Source organism: Cervus elaphus, chromosome 7, assembly GCF_910594005.1.
Source record: "Cervus elaphus chromosome 7, mCerEla1.1, whole genome shotgun sequence".
NCBI classification, from domain to species: Eukaryota; Metazoa; Chordata; class Mammalia; order Artiodactyla; family Cervidae; genus Cervus; species Cervus elaphus.
In genome coordinates this window covers 32,222,077-32,247,343 of record NC_057821.1, presented here as the reverse complement: position 1 = coordinate 32,247,343, position 25,267 = coordinate 32,222,077, and the positions used below count along the sequence as shown (strand labels likewise).

The 25,267-nt window shown below is 37.4% G+C and overlaps 1 protein-coding gene across 3 annotated transcripts in view; it reads right to left on the bottom strand.

Moving 5' to 3' along the window:
- SLC17A1 (solute carrier family 17 member 1) overlaps positions 1 to 25,267 on the bottom strand; it is a 49,642-nt gene that overhangs the window by 20,839 nt on the left and 3,536 nt on the right. For all 3 annotated transcript variants that reach the window (XM_043908353.1, XM_043908354.1, XM_043908355.1), the window contains exons 3-11: positions 20,963 to 21,135; positions 13,282 to 13,515; positions 12,622 to 12,709; positions 12,202 to 12,288; positions 7,690 to 7,808; positions 7,422 to 7,586; positions 6,061 to 6,193; positions 5,828 to 5,975; positions 1,303 to 1,393 (exon numbers count right to left, since the gene is read on the bottom strand). In XM_043908353.1, the coding sequence (XP_043764288.1) occupies positions 1,303 to 1,393; positions 5,828 to 5,975; positions 6,061 to 6,193; positions 7,422 to 7,586; positions 7,690 to 7,808; positions 12,202 to 12,288; positions 12,622 to 12,709; positions 13,282 to 13,515; positions 20,963 to 21,135 (1,238 nt within the window). The remainder of the gene's footprint in view (positions 1 to 1,302; positions 1,394 to 5,827; positions 5,976 to 6,060; positions 6,194 to 7,421; positions 7,587 to 7,689; positions 7,809 to 12,201; positions 12,289 to 12,621; positions 12,710 to 13,281; positions 13,516 to 20,962; positions 21,136 to 25,267) is intronic.

Here is a 25,267-nt window from a genome sequence, read left to right as displayed (position 1 = left end):
TTTGAATCCAGTGGGCTGGAGAAAGTATATTCAGGTGTTACAACAGTCATCGTATCAGAATAAATCCTGGTCAAAGATAAACCAAGCTAGCAAATAGTAAAGTGAAAGTTGCTCAGTCGTGTCCAACTCTTTGCAACCCAATGGACCATACAGTCCATGGAATTCTCTAGACCAGAATACTGGAGTGGGTAGCCTATCCCTTCTCCAGCGGATCTTCCCAACCTAGGAGTCAAACCAGGGTCTCCTTCATTGCAGGTGGATTCTTTACCAACTGAGCTAACAAATAATAAACTTATTATTAATAGTTAGTGGGTAAATAATCTGTGGCTTAAGAAGAAAAGTCAGCCCTTGGCTGAGAGGAGACTCTGCCTTGGGCCCGCCGGTGTAATAAACTGCGCTCCACTAAAAAAAAAAAAAAAAAGAAGAAAAGTCAGAGGAAATGGGATGGTTGAGGAATGGTTTCCAATGATCACCTGAGTGACTATGGTGATTTTGCCCCCAGGCAAACAGCTCTGGGAATTGAGTTTCTTTACATGATACTATCAATTTATACAATATTCCTTCCTTCAGAATTGTCCATATATTTATCATCTCTTGCCTCTTTTCCTTTTCATATCTCTAATCTATCATTTGGGATAATTTTATTTTTCCCTAAAAAACTACCTTTAGCTTTTTTTTCTCAGTGCTAGCTTACTTTTGATGAATTCTGTTTTTTTTTTTTTTTTTGAAAATGGATGCGTTTAAACTCCATTTTTTATGGCGGATTTTTTTTTTTTTTTGATGGACTGTAGAATTCTAGACTAGCAATACCAGAAAAGTCGTTTTAAGTTTTTGGTTTTTTTTTTTTTCATTTTTAAAAGGAGAATTTCAAGTAACTTTGTCTATGGAAACAGAAGCCAGCCTTCATAGAATTGTTTCGTTTGGTCATTTTAAACTTGTCTTTGTTCCTGATTTTTCATTCCTTTCCTGACAAAACTATGTCTTATTACTTATATTACCATTCACCCAGTCAACTATTTTGATCAAGGCACACATTAATTGTTAAAAAGCGCAGAAGTCCACCTCTGTTTCAATAACCAATAGTTAAAGTTACCAGCATAATTAGTTGACATATTACAAGAAAGAAATTGTATCATCTATGAATTTGGAGGCAATGCTTGATTTGACCAAGTTTAATATGACAGAGAATCTCATAACTCACCTCTTGATGATGTCTCCTCTGCAATTTACTATATGCATTACCTTCTTTTTCTGTACAGTTAATATTAGAAAAGTAACTACCCATGTCTTGATGTTCCTTACCTCACTAAGGATGATTCCAATCACAGTGGAAGAAATGAGTCCTCCTGTTAGTCCAATTACATTTGTAATTCCTCTAAGAAATCCATAATATCTATACAAAAATGAATGACAATACACAAATGTAAAGTAATACAAACACTACAGGAAAAAACATAATGTGTTGAGAGTTTAAGAAAGAAAACTGTTGACTTCCTAAATTTCCCATTCCCACTATTCAAATTCCATTAAAATGTCTGAAAAAGTATATGGATATATAAATAACGTTCTGGTTGCACTACAGAGTCAGAAAGCTTGGCTTTAACAGTAAAGAATATTAATATATTGAGAAAATGAAAGCATATTAAGAGTGAAATCTATGTTTGAGAAATTCCAAAGGTGATGTGTTTTGGTAATAGGAACTGGTTTGGGATTAATACAAAATTGAAGGGTTCCGTTCATCTGGCCTCTTCTCACCGTCCCAGAACTACTGGCCCCAGTGATTGTTCCCAGGCAAGGAGCAATGATTACTCAGGCAAGGAAACCAGAAACTTGTTTATAAGCAACTGTGATTGGCCAATCCTGAGTGCCAAAACCAACCTCAGCAGAAAATGAGCACTGCAGAAAGCAGGGGAGCCACAGGGAATAACACATAAAATAGGGGTCAAATCTATCAGTCTTCAAGAACAAGGAAGTGCCTTTTGGAGAACAGAATCTGTCTAAACAAGAAATTAGTTCACTTCAGGACTGGGAGTCTGTGACTTTCCTGCCCAACACATTTCACCACCAAAGGTTGTGTACTTTAAATTCTTCCCTTTTGTGAGAGTGAGGGCTTTTTGTCTTTTATTTCCTTGGGTCTATTCTAATCTTTCTCTACCTTTACATGTTGAGTATGAGGGGGAGTGTATAATTTATTAGTTTATGGGTTCCTGATCAAAGAAGCATCACATCTGGGCCTAGAGTCCTTGGTGTATGCTTTTTGCTGTGGTCCCTCTTGCACCAGTCGAAGAATTTCACCTAAAATGCACCCCTGGCCATCCCTCTTAAGGCCGGAACTACAATGGTATTTGATAGTCTTTGACTTTTTTTTTTGACTTTTGTTTTTTTTGACTTTTTGTTTTTGATTCATGAAACATTCTTGGCAAGTGGACCTAGAGTCCCTGGATTGTGGAGGTGTATGTAGTCACAGGGTGGAAATTTGATTTGTCTCTTTTTGAGGGGAGCTGGAGAGTGTCTTTTAATGTGTGAAGAAGAACATTTATGGTTATGAGCAACCACAGGTACAGATTGGGCAGAAACCATCAGTTGTCTGCCGTATTCGTTGCTTCCTTTTTAATTTTAGCAATAGAATCCCTGGGTTCAGGGCCACTTCTGCCTTTGGGAGCTCCTGTCATTTTTGCCTTCAATAAATGTTTATAATATTTATCATATTGTTTACAATATTCTGTTGCTTTATTATGTGCTAAAACTTACTACAATGCACCCTTTTTCATTTCTTATATTGGTAATTTTTTTCCTTTTTCTTGATCTTATTTTATTAATTTTAAAAGAAGCAACTTTGATATTGTTGGCTTTATGTTATCATTTTGGGTTTTTTTTTTTGGTCCTCATCTTCATAATTTCTTCCCGTCTACTTTCTTTGGGTTTAATTTGCTACTTTTTTTCCTTACCTACTTGAGATACAAACATGGTTACTGATTTTAAGACTTAATTGTCTATCAGTATATAAGTTTAAAGCTATACCTTTCTCTCTGGGTATGATTTTTAAATGCACCCCACATGCTTATCAATGATATGTCACATTTCATTGTAATGCAAAGTATTTTCTAATTTCAAATGTGATTTCTCCTTTGACCTAAACATTAACTTCAAAGCAATGGGAGTTATCTATTGTTTGCTTTTGATAGCAACCCTAATTTCACTGTCTTTTGCTAGCAACCCTAATTTCACTGTGATTAAAGAATGTATTCCGAGTGATTTCAGTCATTTAATCTTAATTCAGTTTGCTTTATGATTCAGCAGTCCCCAGTGTCAAGAATCCTGAGTGCCATGACAGTTCCTCTGAAAATCATTGCACATCCACAATATGGAGTGATTCACCAACCTGTGATTGGCAAGGTGAGAGCTTTTTATGCTGCATTCCTCATGCCATCCAAACCTCAAATGGTAGGTATTTGATATGGGGAATGAAAACAGTCTTGAGATGGTTTTAATGCTGGACAATTCCCTGGACAGCAGTTAGCTCTAAAATTGCTCAGTTGTGTCCAACTCTTTCCGACCCCATGGACTATAGCCTGCCAGGCTCCTCTGTCCTTGGGGATTCTCTGGGCAAGAATACTGAAGTGGGTTGCCATACCCTCCTCCAGGGGATCTTCCCAACCCAGGAATCAAACCCAGGTCTCTCACATTGCAGGTGAATTCTTTACCAGCTGAGCTATCAGGAAAGCCCTGAGATTGTTTTAATGCTGGATGATTCTCTGGACAGGAGTTAGCTCTAAAATTGCTTCTTCAACTGTAACATCACATGGTAAAAGCATTTTGGAAGTATAAATAGCTGCTGAAGCAGACTTTCAATTTAATTGATTTTATATTTTGATTTAATAATGATTCAGTAGAACCAGAACAAGATTCAGATGTCTAAACTATACTTTAATCTTACATGGAGGGAAATTGAAGAGTACATGACCCATCCATCAGTCAAAAATAATTAAAAAACATTTTGGAGCCTCCCTTTAAGAATGTCAAGGGGATGACAGTGCCTTCTTAATGCATCACATAGCATCTTTAGAATCCTCTGTGCTTTTCCACTCTTGCTACCCACCAAAGAGATGGTCACTACATTTCCAGGTCTGCTCTGTCTCACTCCATTTCCCAAACAATATTCTCATGGAACCACATCTGTATCTCTTCTTATTCCTTCCAGACCTTCTTTCTTGTCATCTTGGTTCTACTCAAACAAATGTAATCATTTGCCCATTCCTCAGTTCTAGCAAAGATCAAATTCCCCTAAAAGGAAAATTTAGTAATTTATCTTCTAAGGGAACTCTTTTTAATAGGCAAGGGAGATATATGACTAGAAACATTAGGAATAAATTAACTCATTAATTAAAAAGTTTAAGAATTGTTTGTGACATAATGTATTAATACATATACCCTAAATATTAAGGATGATCTAGCTTAAGAGGCTAATAATATTTCCAAATTGTATATTAGTTTATCTTCTATGACCTTACAAAATCACCTGGCTAACATGGAATTTGGACCCACTGGAATGATGCAACACCAGTCAAGTTCTGTGATATCCAAGCCATTGCTGGCCAAGGTATTTCCCATCCTACTGACCAGGTACTGGTGAATAACACTAGGGAGGCATTGACTACATCTAGGCAGCTCTGGAGGCAGGCAAATCTAGGTATTAATCCTCCTTCTACTTATTACTAATCATGTGACTTTATATACATTCATTTCCCTGGGCTTTGGTTTCTTTTCTCATACTTTCTGGACAATATTATCTTACAGTGGGGCATGTCACATAAAAAATAATAAATGGTTGTTCTTGCTGGTTAGTCACCAAGTCATGTCCAATTCTTTTGCGACCCCATGGACTTGCAGCCCACCAGGCTCCTTTGTCCATGGGATTTCCTACCTAAGAATATTGGAGTGGGTTGCCATTTCTTACTCCAGAGGATCTTCCTGACTTGGGGATTGAACGCCCATCTCCTACATTGGCGAGCGGATTCTTTACCACTGAGCCAACAGGGAAGGCCCCCAAAATGGTAGCTATTTATAATTTTCTTAATCTATCTGTAGATACATTTTTAATTTACCTGGTTCTCAGAGTGCATATGGCCCAACTGGCATTGTGTATTCTGTAGCAAATAATCCTTTTATGTCTTTATATAATTCCAAGTAGTCAGAAAACTTGCAGGCATTTTCAAGGAGGGTCTCAAAACTGAATAAATCAAATGGATACATGTCTTTGTTACTTTGGCCTTCACCTACTGTAGATCTGATGGACAAGATTCTTTACAAAATTGTGACAAATTAGAATATTCTTGGTTGATCTTTGCCTCTCTACCCCAGGCTGCAGATTTACAAAACTTCAGAGAATTCTGTTTATATTGGATCTATGTTCTCCGGAAAGTGCCAGCCCTGGACAGTGTCCCCTGGAATTGTGCAAACAACAGAACCGCTTCCATCAGTCACACTTATTATATCTAAAAAGGGTATATTATATCTAAAAAGGGTATAGCACAGTAAAAAGAGGAAAAGTTTTTTGCCAGCCAGATCTGGATTATAATCCTAGGTAATATCCAAGCCAGTGGTGAGATCTTAGGCTGATAATCAAGTATCTGAATGTCAGTTTCCTTAGTTGCAAAATAAATATTGCTAATTGTTGGTTGAGGAGTGATAATATATACTTTTTATGTCTGACCTGTATCAATGCTTCTTCAGAATGTTTGGCCTGTTGACCATCAATTCCAAAATAGTTGGAATCTTAAAAGATCCTTGAGTACTTAGATACAAGAAAGAGATTTTAAAAACCTACCTGGGAGCGATATCCACGATATTTATCATTAGTCCACCCATAGCAAAGCTTCCTGTTGAATTAGCAAGTATCAGGAAAATTACAGTGCTATAGAAGTTGGAACTCAGGTAAAGCAGGCAGAGGCTGAAGAGGGAAGGCAGGAGAAGTCCTGGGGAATGATTCAGACAACAGTCAGGTGCATGCCAAAGATGGGGGATACCCCAAAATACTTGAACGTATTGGCTATTTCTTACCTAGCGAGGTGAAGAGTTTCCGGATGGTGACTAGACTGAAAGTATTCCTGGTCTGGAAGATGTCTGCCATATAACCTGCTAGGACAGCAAAAATCCAGGCAAACAAATGGGGGATAGAAGACAGCAGCCCATTCTGAGGAGGAAATGTTATTGTGAGTGAATATGAGAAATGGAATAATCCCTACACTGAAATTCAGTATCAAAAATTTGTATTATCACACAGGAAACAATCAACATGCAACCCCAGAATTATTTCATGCTACCCAAGAGAAAGAGAAAAATAGTTTGGAGGTCAGAAACAGACATCACAATCTGCTTAGTTTTCTATTGCATTGTCTTGGGACCTGAAAGTTCTAGATGGCAGAGAGGAAGACTAAGTTGGAGATGGGAAATGCTATCCCTGAGGAAAATGACAAATAATAACGATAATAGAAGACATGTATATGGTGCTTATTCTGGACCAGCTGCTGTTAATCTTTGCAACAAATCCGTGGTCTAGTGGAAGATTACACTGAATCATACAGAGCTTAAAAGACCTTAGTGTCACGCTAGTCCCTAGGCTGGGTAGTTGGAAGTTCATTATAGAATGTCTCAAAGTGGCAAGCCCAGACTCCATTTCTAAAGGAGTCTTTCCTGGTTATTATGGCATCAAGCAACAGAAGGTTTCAGGCGTTTGTACTTTTTCAAGTCAGAAAAGCAATGAGAATGGCAGTCCTTTCAGAGCAAGATATGAGTCACGGGTTCCCAGGACTCTTTGCCTCTCCCCTGTGGAGAGGATTGGTATGAGCTGTGATGAGTGGTATACTCTGGCCAATTGACTTTCAGGGGAGAATCCGCATCCCTGCAGGGAACAATGGTATTGAGCTAAGGAATACACAGAGGTTATTATTACAGGGAATGGGAGATATGGAATCTGTGGGAAGCTGGGTGGTGTGTATTTTTGTGGGAGTGCTAGAAAGGATGTCTACACTTTTGTTCTGGGCACTGTTAACATAATAATCGGAAATGGTGAAATCTCTAGGTAAAGAACATCAGCTAAATATTATGAGTGCTAAGTCGCTTCAGTCATGTCCGACTTTGAGACCCTATGGACTATATCCTGCTAGGCTCCTCTGTTCATGGGATTCTCCAGGCAAGAATACTGGAGTGGGTTTGCGTTGCCCTCCTCCAGGGGATCTCCCTGACCCAGGGACTGAACCCACGTCTCTCTGTCTCTTGCATTAGCAGGCAGGTTCTTTACCACTAGCGCCCTCAGAAGCCCAAATAGTATAGGGACGGGCAAGAGCTAGGACTACAGTCATGGGAGAAAAAGACATGGGCACAAAGTCCTTCATAAAGTGAAGAGGAAAAGGTGTATTTACCTCTTTTACATCGACATGAAGCTTGTAGTCAATATATATTGGTGTATAAATACTCAGGAAGGTATTTGACCAGAAAAAAGCAAAACCACAGAGGGAAATGACCCAGAGTGGAGCAGACTTCAGCATAGCTTTGATGGGCACTTTGATGGGTGTACTTGAGCTGACCTGGAAGGGAACCCATTAATCATTAGCACATTAGGTCAAGCTGGAACACATTTCATTTGGCACAGAATCTGGGAGATACCAAAGTGGAGCATGCGGATTCTACCTGCTGGGTGAGAGCGGATGTGATGTATTCCTTCTCTCTGATGCTTATATATGGGTGGTCCTTTGGGTCCTCATAAAACAGAATGAACCAGAGAACACTTAAGGCGCAGCCACAAGCACCTATCAGAGCAGGACAAATTAGAATTGAAATTGCTCTGTCCGTAGTGAGTTTCTTTTCCAAATGGGCACTTTTCATTACTGGTCTGAGAACCTGGACCTCCTCTTTCTTTTTGGAACTTTGCAACAAGGCTTAAATTTTTCATAATTTTCTTTGTATCCACACCTGCCTCTTCCAACAGAGTGAATTTTGCAGAAATGGTAGCAAACCCTCTGGCCTCTCCTGATTTCTTAGCCTCTATTATTCTCCATGTAGGATAGCTGGGCCTCCTTGCTCTCACACCATTATCTCTACAGATTCTTAATGTGTTCTACCGTGAGAGGGGGGTGTAACTGGGCTCATACAGGGCTTGACAATCACCTGGTTTTGAGAAGCAGGCCTTGGCCATACTCCTAAGATGCAGTCTAGGCCTTCAGGATCGTCCAAGTCCCATAAGTGTCTGCCAAATTGTTTGCTGCTTTTGAGTTTTTTATACTAATGACCTGATCATAAGGAATCCTCTGTTAGGATAGGGAATGTGTATTGCTTAGTAGTCAGGCTTCCAGAAATGCATTCATTCATTTGACAAATGCACTGGTTAAATGCCATTATGTACCATGTACCATTCTAGGTCATGGGAATGCAGCAGTGAATAAAGCAGACACACGCCCTGCCTTTACAGAGTTTACTTTCTAATGGATGAGAGAGATAGTGAATAGTAATTAAGCAAAAGGTAGTAAATGTCAGTGACAAGAGCTAGGGAAGAGAGTTATGGGGAGAGGAACAAAGGAGCACTATGTTCAGGGAAAGTGAGGACACCGATATGGGCACAGACACTCTAGGCTGAGGGAGAAATAAGTGCCAAGGCCCAGAGTTATGAAGCCGGTGTCACTGGACAGGGAGCAAGGTGAGGATGGTAATGGATGAGGATGAGAGGTAATGAGATCAGACCATGTGGAAAGCTGGAGCCATTGTAGGATCTCAGACTTTTGCAACACGCTTTAAGACAACATTAAAAGAATAGTTTGACAGAATACCATTTCCACCTCATTCTGTGACCTGAGTGCCCAAACCCAAGGCAAAATGTAAATAGACATGAACATCTAATAAATACACAGGAAATACAATATATTTCTCTGAATTACTGTAGCCAGTCCTTAGAAAACTCATTTGATGCTATTAGCTTTCTTTCAAAATGGGAAAATGGATGCTCAGAAAGGTCTATTTACTTGCTCAGGGGCACATGGTTAGTAAGTGGTAACTGACACTTCAGCATGGATTATATTGTCTAGAGAGGGAAAATAGCTGTGGAGAGGAGACTGGAGAACAGCTTTGAAGAAAAACAACAGTTAGTGGCAAGCAGAAGAGGAGAATCTCTGCAAGTCTCTGCAAAAAAGACTGAGAGGAAATGGCTGGAAGGATGAAGTCCAATGCAGGGACAGCAGGACCACAGCAGCTGAGATGAGAAGGAAATGCCTGATCACCGAGGTTCAGCACATGGAGTCAAAGGTACAGGCACCAGGGAAAGAATGGTATTGTTGGGTTGATTGATGATACTTGTTCAGGTCAAATGTGGACTGAAGAACTTCAACTTGATTTATGGGCATTGAGGCTTGGACAGTTCTAACATTTGGGAGGCATATAAGGAGCTTGGAAGTCATCATCAAATGTTGAACAAACTAAACATCAGACAGTGCTTCTTTATCTGGCAGAGAATTGAGGTCACAGGGCAAACCACTGCCCCCAAACCACTGCCCTCCTATCTCTAGAGAGACAGACAGACAGAGGCAGAGAATTACAAGTTCCCAGAACAGAAGCCCAGAAACAGAAAATTCCAATGGAACCAGTCAGTAGTAGAGTAGGAAAACCTAGCATATGATGGTTTACCATAGGTTCAGTGTGGACAACTTTGAGAGATGAAAAATCTGGGTGGGAGGGGGCCCAGGCCTAAGCAGACCTCCCACACTTTTGTGAGTTTTATTTCCAGAAGACCTGCCAGATTCTCACAGTGAATATAAGAAGAAAATCTCTTAATCCTTCTAGGAGAGGATGGGCAAAGTAGCCATTCTTAATTACATCTAGAGCATTCTGTTCTTCACAAAAACTACTCAAGGGGAAATTATTTTACCAGAGCCTCACCAACTTAAGGAAAGGGAAACGCCCAACTCCAGACCCTTCTTCCAGTCTCACTTAAGGAGGGGGAAAAAAACAAAACTGAGAACTTGTGAAGCTCAGGGGTGCAGGCTCACCAAAACCGAGACCAAATCATTGACCACAGAACACTTTCTCCCAACACACACACCTTACCACCATAACAGAAGAATCCTTGCATGTTAGTGGGAATCCATCTAGAATTGCATGTCCCAAACCTTATTTAATAAGTCTCTAGAGAAACTAAAAAAACTACAGGAAAGACAAAAACAAAGATACCAGAGGAAATTGTAACCTCTGAAACTTAGAGCACACAGTAAGCCAGATTAACCTGTAACCAGTAAAACATAAAACCTCACACTAAAGGGCTATTTATTTCAGTTCATTTTAGTGTATTTTGTTGAGCTTTCAACAAGAAAACCATGAAGCATAGAAAAAGACACACACACACACAAAACAGTTTGAAGAGACAGAGTAAGCATCAGAACTAGACTCAGATATTAGCAGAGGTATGGAATTATGAGATCAAGAATTTAACACATGATTAAAAAGCCTGTGAAAAAGACAACATACAAGAATAAGTAGTAATGTAAGTAGAGAGACAGATTCTAACAATCAAAAGAAAATGCTGTAAATTAAAAACATGGTAACAGAAATGAAGAATGCCTTTAATGGGCTCATTAATAGATAGACATGGTTGAAGGAAAAAAATCACTGAACTTCAAGAAATGTCCATATGAATTTCCAAACCTGAAATGCAAATAGAATAAAAGAATTAAAAAGAAAAGAATATCCAACAATTGTGGGACAACTACAATGGTGTAATATATGTGTAGTGGGAATATCAGAAAGAGAATAAGAGAAAGGAACAGAAAAAATATTTGATGACTAATGGCAATGATGAAGAGCAGTGAAACTGAGAGGATGGAAGACATATTTTCACATTATGGCTCGGCCATTTGCTCCCTGTGTGTATTGGAGGCTCCCTATAGATCCACTGTCCACCCTTCTTTACCCTTCTTTGGCCACAGATTGGCTGACTTCAATGAACATCAACAAGCCCCCATGTCCTCTGCTTTCCAGATAGATTTGGGCAGAAGAAAGCCTAAGCAGAAGATTAGAAGGAGAGACTTGAAGGAGATTAGGGTGTCTCCTTCCCTAGTTATGACCTTCCCCATCATTGCCTCTATACTCCCTTTTATGAAAAGTCACAGGTCCTCTCAATGTAGATATCTCTAAAGGACTCTCTCTTAGTAGATTACCATCAATTACTCCCTTGCTTGCCCCTTTGGACCTGGGGATGGTATTAGCTTCTGTTTTGCTAGCACCAGATCACTCCTCTAACTCTGATTCTGCCACATCTTAATACCATTTAAAATAATCACTTCATAAATAGATCCCTCTGCATTAAGCCTCTATATTGTTCTTTGTCTATCAAATGAGTATAAAAGTACTCATCCACAGTCCCTTATTGACAAATTTAAAATCAAGATTTGAAAGTGATTTTCTAACTTATCTGGAAACCCCAATCCTTTATAGTTTTTCATTTATTCCAATTTGTTGAGAATTTCATGTGTCACTCTAGAAACTAATGTGTTTGATTATGAGATGATAGGGCTTCCCTGGTAGCTCAGCTGGTAAAGAATCCACCTGCAATGTAGGAGGCCCCAGTTCGATTCCTGGGTCCGGAAGATCCTCTGGAGAAGGGATAGATTACCCTTCTTGGGCTTCTCTGGTGTTTCAGCTGGTAAAGAATCCACCTGCAGTGTGGAAGACCTGGGTTCGATCCCTGGGTTGGGAAGATCCCTGGTGAAGGGAATAGCTACCCACTTCAGTATTCTGGCATAGGGACTGTATAGTCCTTGCGGTCTCAAAGAGTCGGACATGACTGAGCAACTTTCACTTTCACTTTCACATAAGATGATGTACCAAATCGTGCTTGGGATGTTAAGTATACATAGTATACTCATACTATGTTTGAGCTGTTCTGATCATCCCTTTCCCCATGAGTTTACGTAAGGGATATGTTTCTATAGCATTGATGTTATAGAGTTGTGAAATTATATACAATAATGCCTGTATAGTTCTGAGCGTGATGTCTTGCTTGCAATAACAAATTAAGGAAAGTTGACAGCTCTTTTTCCTTCAATGTGATTTATGATTTTTAATATTGTTAACTTCATATAAATTATTAAATTTTGCATTTAATTTTAGGTTTTTTAGACCTCTAAATAATGACTGGGATTTTTATAGAAAGAGACTCACCAAAAATATAAAAGACCATGGGCCATCCCAGGGAGTCACAGATGAATCCAGTGATAAGCAGGACAATACAGGGTCCTAGTAGAAGTCCTAATCAGAAGGCACAAGGAACACCCCTAATGAATGCAGGTATCCGGAAATGGAGATAATGTAGCTTCATGGTGGCAGTGAACAACTTCTAGTGAAATATTGATATAATACCAAACAGAAGAAACTAATGAAATATTTGCTTTCTTCTCTTTTTGCTGTTGTTAGAGATAAGGAAACCTCTTCTCTGTCCTAGACAGTTTCCACATATTTAAAGCGTGGATGGTTTCCAAAGCCCTTGACAGTTCAAAACACACATATTTCTTATGTTTTAGGGCAGAACATGCTACAATGAGATGACAATGGGATTAAACATTCTAGGCCCTAAGTCATTACCTGACAAACTCAGAGAAGTAAGTCGCGTTAGTTCCAAGGGAGGAGCCCACTTGATCCATATTACTTGCTGAGTTGTTAAGGTTATCCCCTGAAAGAATGATTAGAACATTTGATCTCTGACATGTTCTGTGAATTTAAACTCTAGTTTTTGCATTATCTTTTTATTTTTTTAATTGGAGAAAAATCGCTTTACAATGTTGTATTGGTTTCTGCTGTATAAGAATGTGGGTCAGCCATAATTATATGTATATCCCCTCCCTCTTGAGCCTGCATCTCCCCGACTCATCCTGCCCCTTTAGGCCATCACAGGGCACCAGGCTGGGATCCCTGTGTTAGACAGCAACTTCACACCAGCTATCTATTTTCACTTAGTAGTGCATATATGTCAATGCTACTTTCTCCACTCATCCCACTCTTGCCGTCCCCCACTGGGTCCACAAGTCCATTCTCTACGTCTGTGTCTCCATTCCTTCCCTGCAAATAAGTTCCTCAATGCCATTTTCTAGATTCCACATATATGTATTAATATATGATATTTGTTTTTCTCTTTCTGACTTCATTCTTTATAACAGATTCTAGGTTCATCCACCTCACTAGAACTGAATAAAATTCATTCTTTTTTATGGCTGAGTAGTATTCTATTTTGCATTATCTTTATACCTGGAACATTCCCTTGATTACTCGGCATATAATGACCCAAATTTCTCCAAGTTCAGCTGCGAGTGGGAGGAGCAGGGTAAATAGAGAACTGAGAAATAATGCAAAACCAATCATTTTCTTTAAAGAGTATATTCCAGATAAATATCCTGAAGGAATTTGGCTGATGAGTATACCATAGAAGATGGAACTTAACATGATCCCCTGCATGTCAGTGCTCCAGTTATACACAGGGTTCTGAAAGAAAAAAAGGAGACAGGTCTAGTTACTCTGCAAATGATTTTCTATAATGTTCAGGAATGTGGGAAAACTGGTCTTCCAGTCTTCCAGCTTACCTCATGTAAAATATCTGCCCTCTGCCTAATCTCCTCTGTTATATGACTTATCTATTCCTAATAACATCAATTTCTGTGTGTAATTACATTTTATCATTGGCATCCTCAACTATAATGAAGTCCTTGCTAAAAAGGGCATCACCTGTTCCTCCCATATCTGCATAGCATAGACATTTAAAACGTTTGTTTTTTAAAAAAAATTTAGATGCAATTGGCATATTAGTTTCAGGTGCACAACATGATTGGATATTTGCATATATTGAGAAATGATCACCACAGTAAGTCTAGTTAACATCCATGACAACATATGGTTCTAGTTCTAGTTGTGATGAAAACTTTTAAGATCTACTCTCTTAGCAACTTTCAACTATTCAAGATAGTACTTTTAACTGTAGTCACCATGCCATATGCTACACTCTCATAACTTATTTTATAGCTGGATATTTGCAATTTTTAACTCCTTTTACCCATTTTGCCCAGCCTCCCCAACCCCATGCTACTAGCAACCATTAACCTATTCTCTGTGTCTAGGAGATCGGTTTTGTTTAGATTTCACATATGAATGAGATTATATAGTAGTTGTCTTTGTCTTCATGGCAAATAGATGAGGAAACAGTGGAAACAGTGGCTGACTTTATTTTTCTGGGCTCCAAAATCACTGCAGATAGTGATTACCACAATGAAATTAAAAGATGCTTACTTCTTAGAAGGAAAGTTATGATCAACCAAGACAGCATATGAAAAAGCAGAGACATTACTATGCCAACAGAGGTCCGTCTAGTCAAGGCTATGGTTTTTCCAGTGGTCATGTATGAACATGAGAGTTGGACTATAAAGAAAGCTGAGTGCTGAAGAATTGATGCTTTTGAACTGTGGTGTTGGAGAAGACTCTTGAGAGTCCCTTGGACTGCAAGGAGATCCAACCAGTCCATCCTGAAGGAGATCAGTCCTGGGTGTTCATTGGAAGGACTGATGTTGAAGCTGAAACTACTATACTTTGGCCATCTGATGCAAAGAGCTGACTCATTTGAAAAGACCCTGATGCTGGGAAAGATTGAGGGCAGGAGGAGAAGAGGACAACAGAGGATGAGATGGTTGGGTGGCATGACCGACTTGATGGACATGGGTTTGGGTGGACTCTGGGAGTTGGTGATGGACAGGGAGGCCTGGCGTGCTGCGGTTCATGGGGTTGCAGAGTCGGACACGACTGAGTGACTGAACTGAACTGAACTGTCTTTGTCTGATTTATTTCACTTAGCGCAGGGTCCTCAAGATCCATTCGTGTTGCAGCAAATGGCAAGATTTCATACTTTTATGCCCAAGTAATATTCTATTAAATATTAGTACAACATTTACATTATCTATTCATTCACTAATGAATACTTAGGATATTGTAAATAATGCTGCAATGAACACAGGATGTAGATATTTTTTCAAGTTAGTGTTTTCTTTTGCTTTGGATAAATACCCAGAAGTAGAATTGCTGGATCATATGGCTATTTTTTTAAGAACCTTCATACATACTGTTTTCCATGGCAACTATAGTAATTTACATTATACCACCAATGCACTAGTGTTTCCGTCTTTCTTCATCTTAGCCAATATGATATTTCTTATCTTTTTGATAATATTCATTCTGACAGGTGTGAGGTGATATCTTATGGGTTTGAATTACACTTCCATGATGATATTGAGCACATTCTCTTGTGCCTGTTGACAAACTGGACGTTTTTCTCAGAAAAATGTCTATTTATATCGTCTGCTCATTTTTGAATGGATTGAGTTCTTCATATATCTTGGATATTAATCCCTGATCAGATAACATGATTTGCAAATATTCTCTCCCGTTCAGTAGGTTGCCTTTTCATTTTCTTGATGGTTTCCTTTGCCGTGCAGAAGCTTTTAGTTTGATGTAGTCTCACTTGTTTATTTTTGCTTTTGTTGCAATTGACTTTGATGTCAAATCCAAAAAATCATAGCCAAGACTAATGTCAATGAGTTTTTCACTTATATTTTTAGTTTCATGGTTCTAGGTTTTAATGTTCCAATTTGGATTCGTTTTGAGTTAATTTTTGTGTCTCTTATAAGATAGGGGTCTAGTTTTTCCAACACCATTCATTGAAGAGATTGTTCATCATTGTAAATTCTTGACCCCTCTGTCATAGATTAATTGCCCACCTTATGTATGGGTTTATTTCTGGGCTACCTACTCTGCTTCATTGATCAACGTGTCTGTGTTTATTTCAATACCATACTTTCTTGATTATTATAGTTTTGGGATATAGTTTGAAATCAGAGGGCTTGATGCCTCTTTGTTTTCCTTTCTTATTATTGCTTTGGCTATTTTGGGTCCATACAAATTGCACTGTTTGCTCTATTTCTGTAAAAAATGTAATTGGAATTTTGATAAAGATTACATCTAATTTTGACTTTTTAACAATGTGAATTCTTCCAATCTATGAGCACAAAATATCTATCCACTTACTTGTATCTTCTTCAGTTTCTTTCATCAGTGTCATGTAGTTTTTAGTGGATAGGTGTTTCACCTTCTTGATTAAATGCATTCCTGCATATTTTATTCTTTTTGATGCAATTGGAAGTGGAATTGTTTTCTTAATTTTATTTCTGCCAGTTTTTTTATTAGTGCATAGAAACACAAAAGATTTTTGTATATTGATTTTGTATCTCACACGTTTACCAAATTCATTTATTAGCCCTAACAGTTTCCTTAGTGAAGTCTTTGGAATTTTCTATATATAATGTCATGTCATCTGCAAACAGTGACAAATTTTCTTCTTCGTTTACAGTTTGGATGCCCCTCCTTTTCTACCTTGTCTAATTGCTCTGGTGAAACCTTCCAACACTAAGCTGAATAAAAGTGGTGGGAGTGGGCATCACTGTTTTTTTCCTGACATTGGTAGAAAAGCTTTCAGATTTTCACCATTAAATATGATGTTATCTGTGGCCTTGTTACATTGCTGGTCTTTACAATGCTGAAGTATGTTCCCTTTATACTCACTTGCTGAGAATTTTTATCACAAATAGATACTACTTTTGTCAAGCCCTGTTGGCCACCAGAGCCAGGTGATCAAGGCAGCAGCTGCTAAAAAGATTAAAAAGAAAAAAAAATTGAGCACCAGAACAGGAATGCCAGGAGAATGTAAAAGCTGCCCCTTTGGGAGATACTGGCTCTCTGGAGTACAGAAGAGAGAACACAAGGATGGCATTCACTGGCTTCCGTCCCCAAAGAGAAGGAACCCCAAGCAGACCCTGATGCGTATGTATTAAATCAGATGCTTGTGCCTCGAGTCAACAGTTTATGGTAAGCAAATAAGCCTCTTTCATAGAATGTCTTGGTGCTTTTCAAACAGCTGCTTCCGTGCTGTGCCATGGGGTAGGTGAGTCCATGGACAAGCCATTTAAGAACCATTTCTCAGCTCCCTTTACCCTTGTGGGACTTGTGTTTGTGAGCCCAGTTGGCTTTCAGAGCTAGACCTTTGGGTGGCTTCTCTCTCAGGCGCAGGGATGATGCCCAATGTGGGGTTCAGACTCTTCACTCCTGAGGGGGGTGTCTTGCTGGGTCACCTTGCCAGGGGTTTACAGTGAGATTGTGTCTCAGCATTTCCTCTTGGTTATGGGCATTTTCTTGTTCTCCCGATGTGTAGGAATATTCAGCTTTTGATTTTTTTCCAGAAGAAAACTTTCCATAGGTATCTGTATATTTGGTGTGTCTGTAGGAGGAGGTGAGTCCAGGACATTTCTACAGGTTCATCTTCAGCATCTCTAATACTTATTTCTTAAATATTACTAAAATACACGCAAACTCCTCTGTAGAATACCATGTAGTACTACATTTACTGCAGTTATTAATTTCCACTTGCCCCTTCTCATCCTTTTTCTCTATTCAGTTAATCTTGTTCACAAAACAACATATCCCCCTAACAACACACACACTGATCCCAGAGAGCAAAGTAGCAACAGAGAGAATATAAAATCATGAAGAGAAGTTCTCAGGCTGAACTATGGGAATAATTGAATGGGATAATGAAGGAAAAAAGGCCATTTCTCTTTTTTCACTTGGCTCTGACGCCACATGTTTTGTTGTCTGTCTCAGGAGTGGATTCCTCTGCCGGTTTTGGCTAGGGGGTCTTGCATAGTTTTGTTACTTTATTAAATCTGACATAAGAAATTCTTAATATTGAACTTACAGTTTGGACTATGAGGAGGTTGCAATATTTTTGGACTCACTGCACAGGAAGAAATTTTAATTTTAGTAGGTGAGGACAAGATGAAAACTTCTTTGGAAATGTCTAAGATAGTCCTCCTTCTCTAAACTATCTATGTACTAGCATAATTAGTTTATTTTAGATAAAGAATGAATGTTCTAAATGGAACTCTTGGTTGACTATGAAATAATCAACTAGGTAGGAGTCTGTTTGTTTTCTCATCACTATTATCTTGCGTCCTTCATCCTTTGTCTCCCTTTCTCAAATCTCTGTCATCCTATAGCAGTAGATAGTGATGTCTTGTCTGATAGAAAGGACTTCCATTTGAGATTTGGTAGAAGCATCACTTTGAGTATATTGAATATTAATAGTGAGGGGCCTCTATATAGTAGTCAAGTGGCCATGGAAGCTCCAGATCTTTTTCATTGGTGGGAGATTACTCAGAGGATGGAACAAGATGCTCTGCCATATTTTTCTAAATGACAGGTATTTTCCCAAGGGAATCAATATTCACCTTTCCCCATATCAGGTGATTCAGCACACATTTGCTAGACTCTCTCTGTGCAGATTATTAAGAATATTGGGTTGTTTTTCTCAAGGCATAAAGCCATCACTCTTTATAGTGGAATGGAGAAACAGAAGAAAAATGGGCACCATAGTTGAATTCAAACCACTCACCTCAGATGAAATTCCCCACACCAGAAGAATAAAACCTAAGTTGGTATTTCCATATTCAATCCATTAACTAGCTATCATTAAATAAAGTAATCTGTATATAAATATGTAAATTACCCTATATAAATCTTAGGAATAAATATATATACATCTGTATGAGTCATATAAATGAAGAAATAGATAATATCCCAGTAGGTAAAATGGACAGAGGGTATCAATAGATAATTTATAAGAGAAAAAAATAGTAATGGTCAATAAATATAGATCACAGAAATATAAAAATGTACACATTCATTAATAAATTTCAAAGTTATCACAGAATTTCTATCAGATTGGTAAATTTTAAACAAAATAATTATATATATATTTTTGGCTGTTTTGGCAAAGGGAAGACAGAGGCTATTTCTCATTTATGTGTAACACTTTCTCATCTTCCTTCCTTTTCTATACTCAGTGTCCCTTATTGAGCTCTCTTTGGTTTCTGTTCTCTCTTGTTTTCCTTCTTATTTGCCTTCTTTTCTAAAATGTTCTGTCTAGTATTATCGTATCAGTTTTCTGAGTTCTGTCCATTTCTTTTTTTTTTCCATTCATCCACTGTCTGAGCAGAGACTTCTATCACCGGGCCATCTCAGCTTTGAGTACCTAAATGTGCTACACTATAGTGTTCCTTCCTAGTTATAGTTACTTTGCTAGTTTTTAGGTTTACTTGTAATATTAGTTTACAATTTAGGTCTGCTTTGGGAAAATAATCTTCTGGTGAGTTTTCATATTTGAGAATAATTATGTAATCTATTTCTTTATCTAGTACCTTTGTAGAGGAGAAAACGGAATTCCTTTTCTATGACTCTTATTTGAAGAAGGTCAGTTCTCCTGGATTACAGCAGCAGATTCCTGGTGGGGAGGAGTGGGGGGGAAAATGGTGAATGTGCCAAAGAAGTTTCAAGCTTCACAGTTTGAGCTGCCCTTCTTTTACTACAGTGAAGGAAATAAAATACAGCTTTTTTGAGTAGCTATTTCTCTAGAAAATGGGGTTCTTGATATTTAAACCAAGGCAATGGAATACTCAAGAATTAAAAATTTTTGAAAAAAATTGAGTTTTTGACAGATTTTTTGAGGTACAGTTGACACAATAAACTGTGTATTTAATCTTTGTTATAAAGTATACAACTTCTTAAATTCTTAAATGTGTAACTTCACAGGATATAGAATTTTAGTTTGGCAGGTTTTTTTTCTTTCAGTACTTTAGAGATTTCACTTCTTTCTTTGAGTGGTATCTGGTAAGAAATCTTCTGTAATTTTTATTCTTGTTCCTCTGTAGTTTTTTTCCTCCAGATTTATTTGAGATATATTCTTTTTGTCTTGGTTTTCTGCAATTTAAATATGTATGTCTGGGTGGTAATTCTTGTTGTTCTTGATTAATTTTCTTTTTAGTATTTATCCTGTTTGGTGTTCTGAATTTGTGGTTTGGTGTCTGCCATTAACTTCAAAAAGTTCTCAGCCATTAATTTTTCAAATATTTCTTCTTTCCATTTTTCCTACTCTTTCTGATAGTCTAATCAAGCACGTGTTACACCTTTTGGTGCTGTCCACAGTTCTGGGGTGTTCTGCTTAGTTTTTTTTTTTTAAATCTTTTTCATTTTAGCTTGGGAAGTTCGTATATTCAAGTTCACTGATTCCTTCCTCACCTGTGTTGATACTACATATGAGCCCATCAAGGCATTCTTTATACCTGTTACAATTGCCATGATTTCTACTATTTCTTTTTTATTCTAGTAATATCCACCTCTGTATTGACATTACCTCTCTGGTATTGTATTCTTTTCCCACTAGACACCTTGACATATTAATTATAGTTATTTTAAATTCCCTGTAGGAATTCCTACATATGTGTCAAATCTGAGACCTGGTTCTGATGCTTACGTTAAAAAAAAAATCAGGGTGCAGTACACTGCATACAGAGCTACTCTTAGTGTAAATAGGGGTGAAAATAAGGAAATATTTTATTTGCTTGTGTATTAAAAGAGGGACATAAGAAAAGTATAGTGAAAAAATATTTTTTCCTATCTATTTCCATTTCTTTTTTACTACATCTTTTGACAGATAAGTTATCAACCCATTAGGTTCTGTAGGTGAAATTAACAAAACATGTAAATATACTGTATGTTAAAAACATAAATAAGAAAGAAAACATGTTGATTTCTGTTTCTCATTTAAGATGTTTTCCTTTTTTCTCTTGTCCAAACTTCTCTTGCCGTTAACAAATACTGAGACATACTTTAGTCATGGGACATCTTCATTTAGGTTACTACTGATGAGGTAGATCAAGACTTGAGCTTCTTTTCTGAATAATTACTATTATATCAATTATGACAACATTCAATCTCTACACAAATTAGTTAGCAAGATAGGATTTTAAACTTATGACTGTGTATAATATTTCTGATATACCTTTATGTTATCCTGGAGCTCCTTTGTGGAGGTGTTGGACAAACCATGTGGCTCCGTGCTGTTCACCATGGCTATCATCGTGAGGCTCATACATACACGCTGTGACATTACTATAACATTACAGAGGAGCAGGAAGACAGCAATTCCATAACGAATGGAACAAAAGTATGGAACTGGAATGTACGACAGAAAATATCCACTGTTAACACAACTGACGAAGAAAACATATTTTAACATTAGGGGTCCAAATTTCCGAGTGGCCCTTCCTAAGAAGTGGCCCTTCCTAATGTTTATTTTAAAGGGACCATTTTTAAAAACACCCTGAATTACTCTTGGAAATAAGTCCCCTGAATAACCAACAAGACCTTCCCTCAAGTAAATGACTTTATTCTCAAAACTTAATGACTAGTCTGATTGAGAAACTCAAATGTGCACATTGCAGAAGAAAGTTGCATTTAAAAAAATTTAATGTGTAATGTAATTGGCCTCCAATTAAAACAAATAAATTTTAAAAAAAGTAATGTATTTGAGGTAGCTTCAAGCTACAGTAATCAATGCAGTGTTAGTGTGAGACCAAACAAATTCATCTATAGGAGAAAATAGGGATTCCAGAAAGAGAGGAATATATATGATCATATGTTTTTGAATAAATGCACTAATGCAATTCAATGGAAGATGTTAGTCTTTTCAACAAATGGCCTTTCTCAAGAGAAATAAAAATATATATCTACTAAAGGCTTGTACTGAATTGTTTATGGCAGCTTTATTTAAAATAGCTGGATCTTTGGAGTGGATGAACATACTGTAGTATATTAATACAATGGATATCACTCAGAAATACAAAGGAAGGAAACACATACACTCAAGAATCTGGATGAATCTCAACAAACATTTGCTCAGCTAAAGAAGCTAGACACCAAAGAGTGAATACCATTTTTATGCTTGTTATTTCTATGAATTTCAAAAGTAGGCAAAATTAATTTATGTGGCTAGATATTAAATAGCAATTCCCTCTTGGTAAGGAGGGCAAAGGGACATCATGGGACTTTAAACGAATGTAATGTTCTATGAGTCTTGTTTGTAAGTTTATACATTTCTCAAAGCATGTCTAAATATACACTTAAGATCCATATTTATTTTATATAATTATACTTCAATAAATATTAAAATATTCAATAATGGTGTTGGGAAAACTGGACAATCACATGTGAAAGAATGAAACTGGACCACTCTCATACCATATACAAAAATTAAGTCAAAATGGATTAAAATTTGAACTCAAGACATGAAATCATAAAACTTCTAGAAAAATATATAGATGGTAAATTCCCTGACATAGGTCTTGGCAATGATTTTTTAATAAGACACCAAAAGCAAAAGCAGAGAAAGCAAAAATGAACAAAGGGCACTATATCAAACTAAAAGTCTTTTGCACAGCAAAGGAAATTATAAACAAAATGAAAGGGCAACCTACTGAATGGGGGAAGACATTTGCAAATCATTTATCTGATAAGGGGTTAGACTGCAAAAAATAAAAAGAACCCAATTTTGTTTTTATTCTGTCTTGAGATATAGCCAATTAACCAACTGTGTGACAGTTTCAGGTGGACAGCAAAAGGACTCAGACACACAAATACGTGTATCACCTCTCCCTCAAACTCTCTTCCCATCCAGGCTGCCACATAACATTGAGCAGAATAAAAAGAACCCACACAATTTAACAGGAAAACATTTTTTAAAAAAGCAAAACCAAAAAACTGATTAAGAAATGGGCAGAACTGAAGAGACATTTTTCCAAAGAAGACATGCATGTAGTTAGTAGGTACATGAAAAGATGTTCAGCATCACTCATCATTAGGGAAATGCAAATCAAAACCATAACGGGATAGCATCTTACACCTGTTAAAATGACTTTTCTCAAAAAAGGTAAGAAATGAGTGTTGGCAAAGATGTGGACATTTTTGGACTTCCCGGGTGGTCCAGTGGTTAAGACTCAGTGCCTGCACCATAGGGGTTGTGGGTTCCATCTCTCCTGTGTGAAACTAAGATCCTGCATGCCCTGCAGTGCAGATAAAAATTTAAAAAGACAAAAAAAAAAAAAGGATGTGTAGTAGGCAGAATAATGCCCCAGTCACATACATCAAAAAAAATTGTGTAGAGAAACTATGATCACATATCAGATTGGCATAGATCCAAAAGCACGTTTGTTGGCAAGCCTGAAAGACAAGAAGATGGAACCCCCATTATTACAACCCAGTGGAGGTTTTAAATTGTCTGTGGTTAGTATAAAGAAATAATTTTTTGGCTACACCATGCAGCAGGGGGTTAGTTCCCCCATCAGGGATTGAATCTGCACCCCAGGCATTGGAAGCTTGGAGTCTTAGCCACTGGTCAGTCAGGGAAGGTCCAAGAAATTAAATATGACTTTTAATTATTGATGTTATATCCATCAATAATAGCTAGCCAAAAGTTAATCTTGCTTCTGAAAATTCATCTCCTAATTTGGAGAGGTTTTCTATGTACGGAATGTGCAAATTATGATTTTATCTCCTCTTTTCCTATCCTTTCTGTCTTTAACTTCATGGTATCATTGCATCAGAACCACGAGTGTATTACTGATTGTTATCAAGTAGTTCTGGTTTTATGCCATTGTTCCTGATTTACATAGAGTGATTCTAATGTTTTTACATTTTGGATAATGTTTGTTGGAGGTTCTGTTGTAGATATGCTTTATGAAGTGTATTTGTTTCTATTGCTATGTTAAAAAATTTTCACAAACTTAATGACTTAAAATGGCACCCTTTTAATAAAAGGTTCACAATTCTGCAGGTCATAAGTTTTAGGATGATGTGGTTGGATTTTTCAATCCTGGTCTCAAAGGTCAAAATCAAGAGATCAGGCAGGATGAGTTCTTAGGTGGAGGTTCCCTGGAAGGAACTATTAGAAGAGTTCAGTTTTCTGTGGTGGTTGTACTTCTGTTGCCATTTCCCTGCTGACTGTCAGCTAAGAGTTACTCTCAGTTTTAAGATGCTGTGCATTATGCTGCTTGTCACATGGCCCCCTCTATCCCCAAAACCAGCAAGGAACAATCTCTTCTGTTAAATCCCTCTTGTGCTTTGAATCTCTCTAGCTGCTCTCTGACCTCTAGATCCAGATTTAAAGAGCTCCTTTAAATCCAGTCCTACCTGGATTTAAGATCAGCTGATTATGGACCATGCTTAGATCTGCAACATCCCTTCAAGCAGCACCTACCTTGACATTTGCTTAAATAACTGGAGGATGGTATATGTACACCAGGGACCAAAATCTTGTGGGCAATCTTAGAACAATTCACTCTCTGGTCCCAGAAGATCCATGTTCATGCCATATGCAAAACATACTCACCCCATCCCAAGGTTCCTTAAGGTCTAAATCCTCATCAAAATGTCAGCTCAAATTTACAAAATTTAAAACAAATATGGATGAAGTTTCTAAAAGTAAGCCACTATGGGTACAGTATCTATCAGCGAACTTGTGAAATTAGACAAGTTACACACTCGCAATGTTTCCACTTATAATGGTGGGACAGGCATAGGATAATTGATACAGACATTCCAGTTTCAAAAGGGGGAGAAATGGAGTGTAAAAAGAAGTCACTGATCAATAAGAGTTTTGAAGTTCAGTTAGACAAGTGTTGAACTTTTCTTGAGGCCTGGGGATAATCCTTGTGGCCCTTGGCTCTGCCCTCTGAGCTCTCCGCTTTATCCTCTGCCCTTTGGTTCCACCCAAGAGTGCAAAGGAGCCATCTTAGAGTACTGTCCATCACATATTCATAGTTACCTAATAGTGTTCATCGTGAATGAATGTTAATTTCATAAAGATTTTTTTGTATCTAATGAGATCATCATATAGTTTTCTTCTTTAATTTGTATTGAATGACAATTATTTACTTTGTAATAGAAAACTGTTCTTTCATTTCTAGGATCGATTGGACTTAGTTTTTGTGATTTAAAAAAATTTTTTTTTAAAAATTATGTTTTGGTAATGTTTTATTAGGATTTTTGTACCTTTTAAAAATAGTGTTAATTTTGCTTTACATATTTGAGTCTATTTAGTTACACAAGTTTTTTTTTTCAGTAATCCCACTGAATTGAAATTTGTAACATTGTACATTTTTGAAGAATTGTTTGAAACAGTAGATTTTAAATTAGATAAATCAGCAATTATCTAACTAAATAAATTAGATAAATTTATCTAAATTATCTAGTTATCTATCCAATAAATTATCTAGTTAAATAAACTATAATATAGTCATACCACATTCAT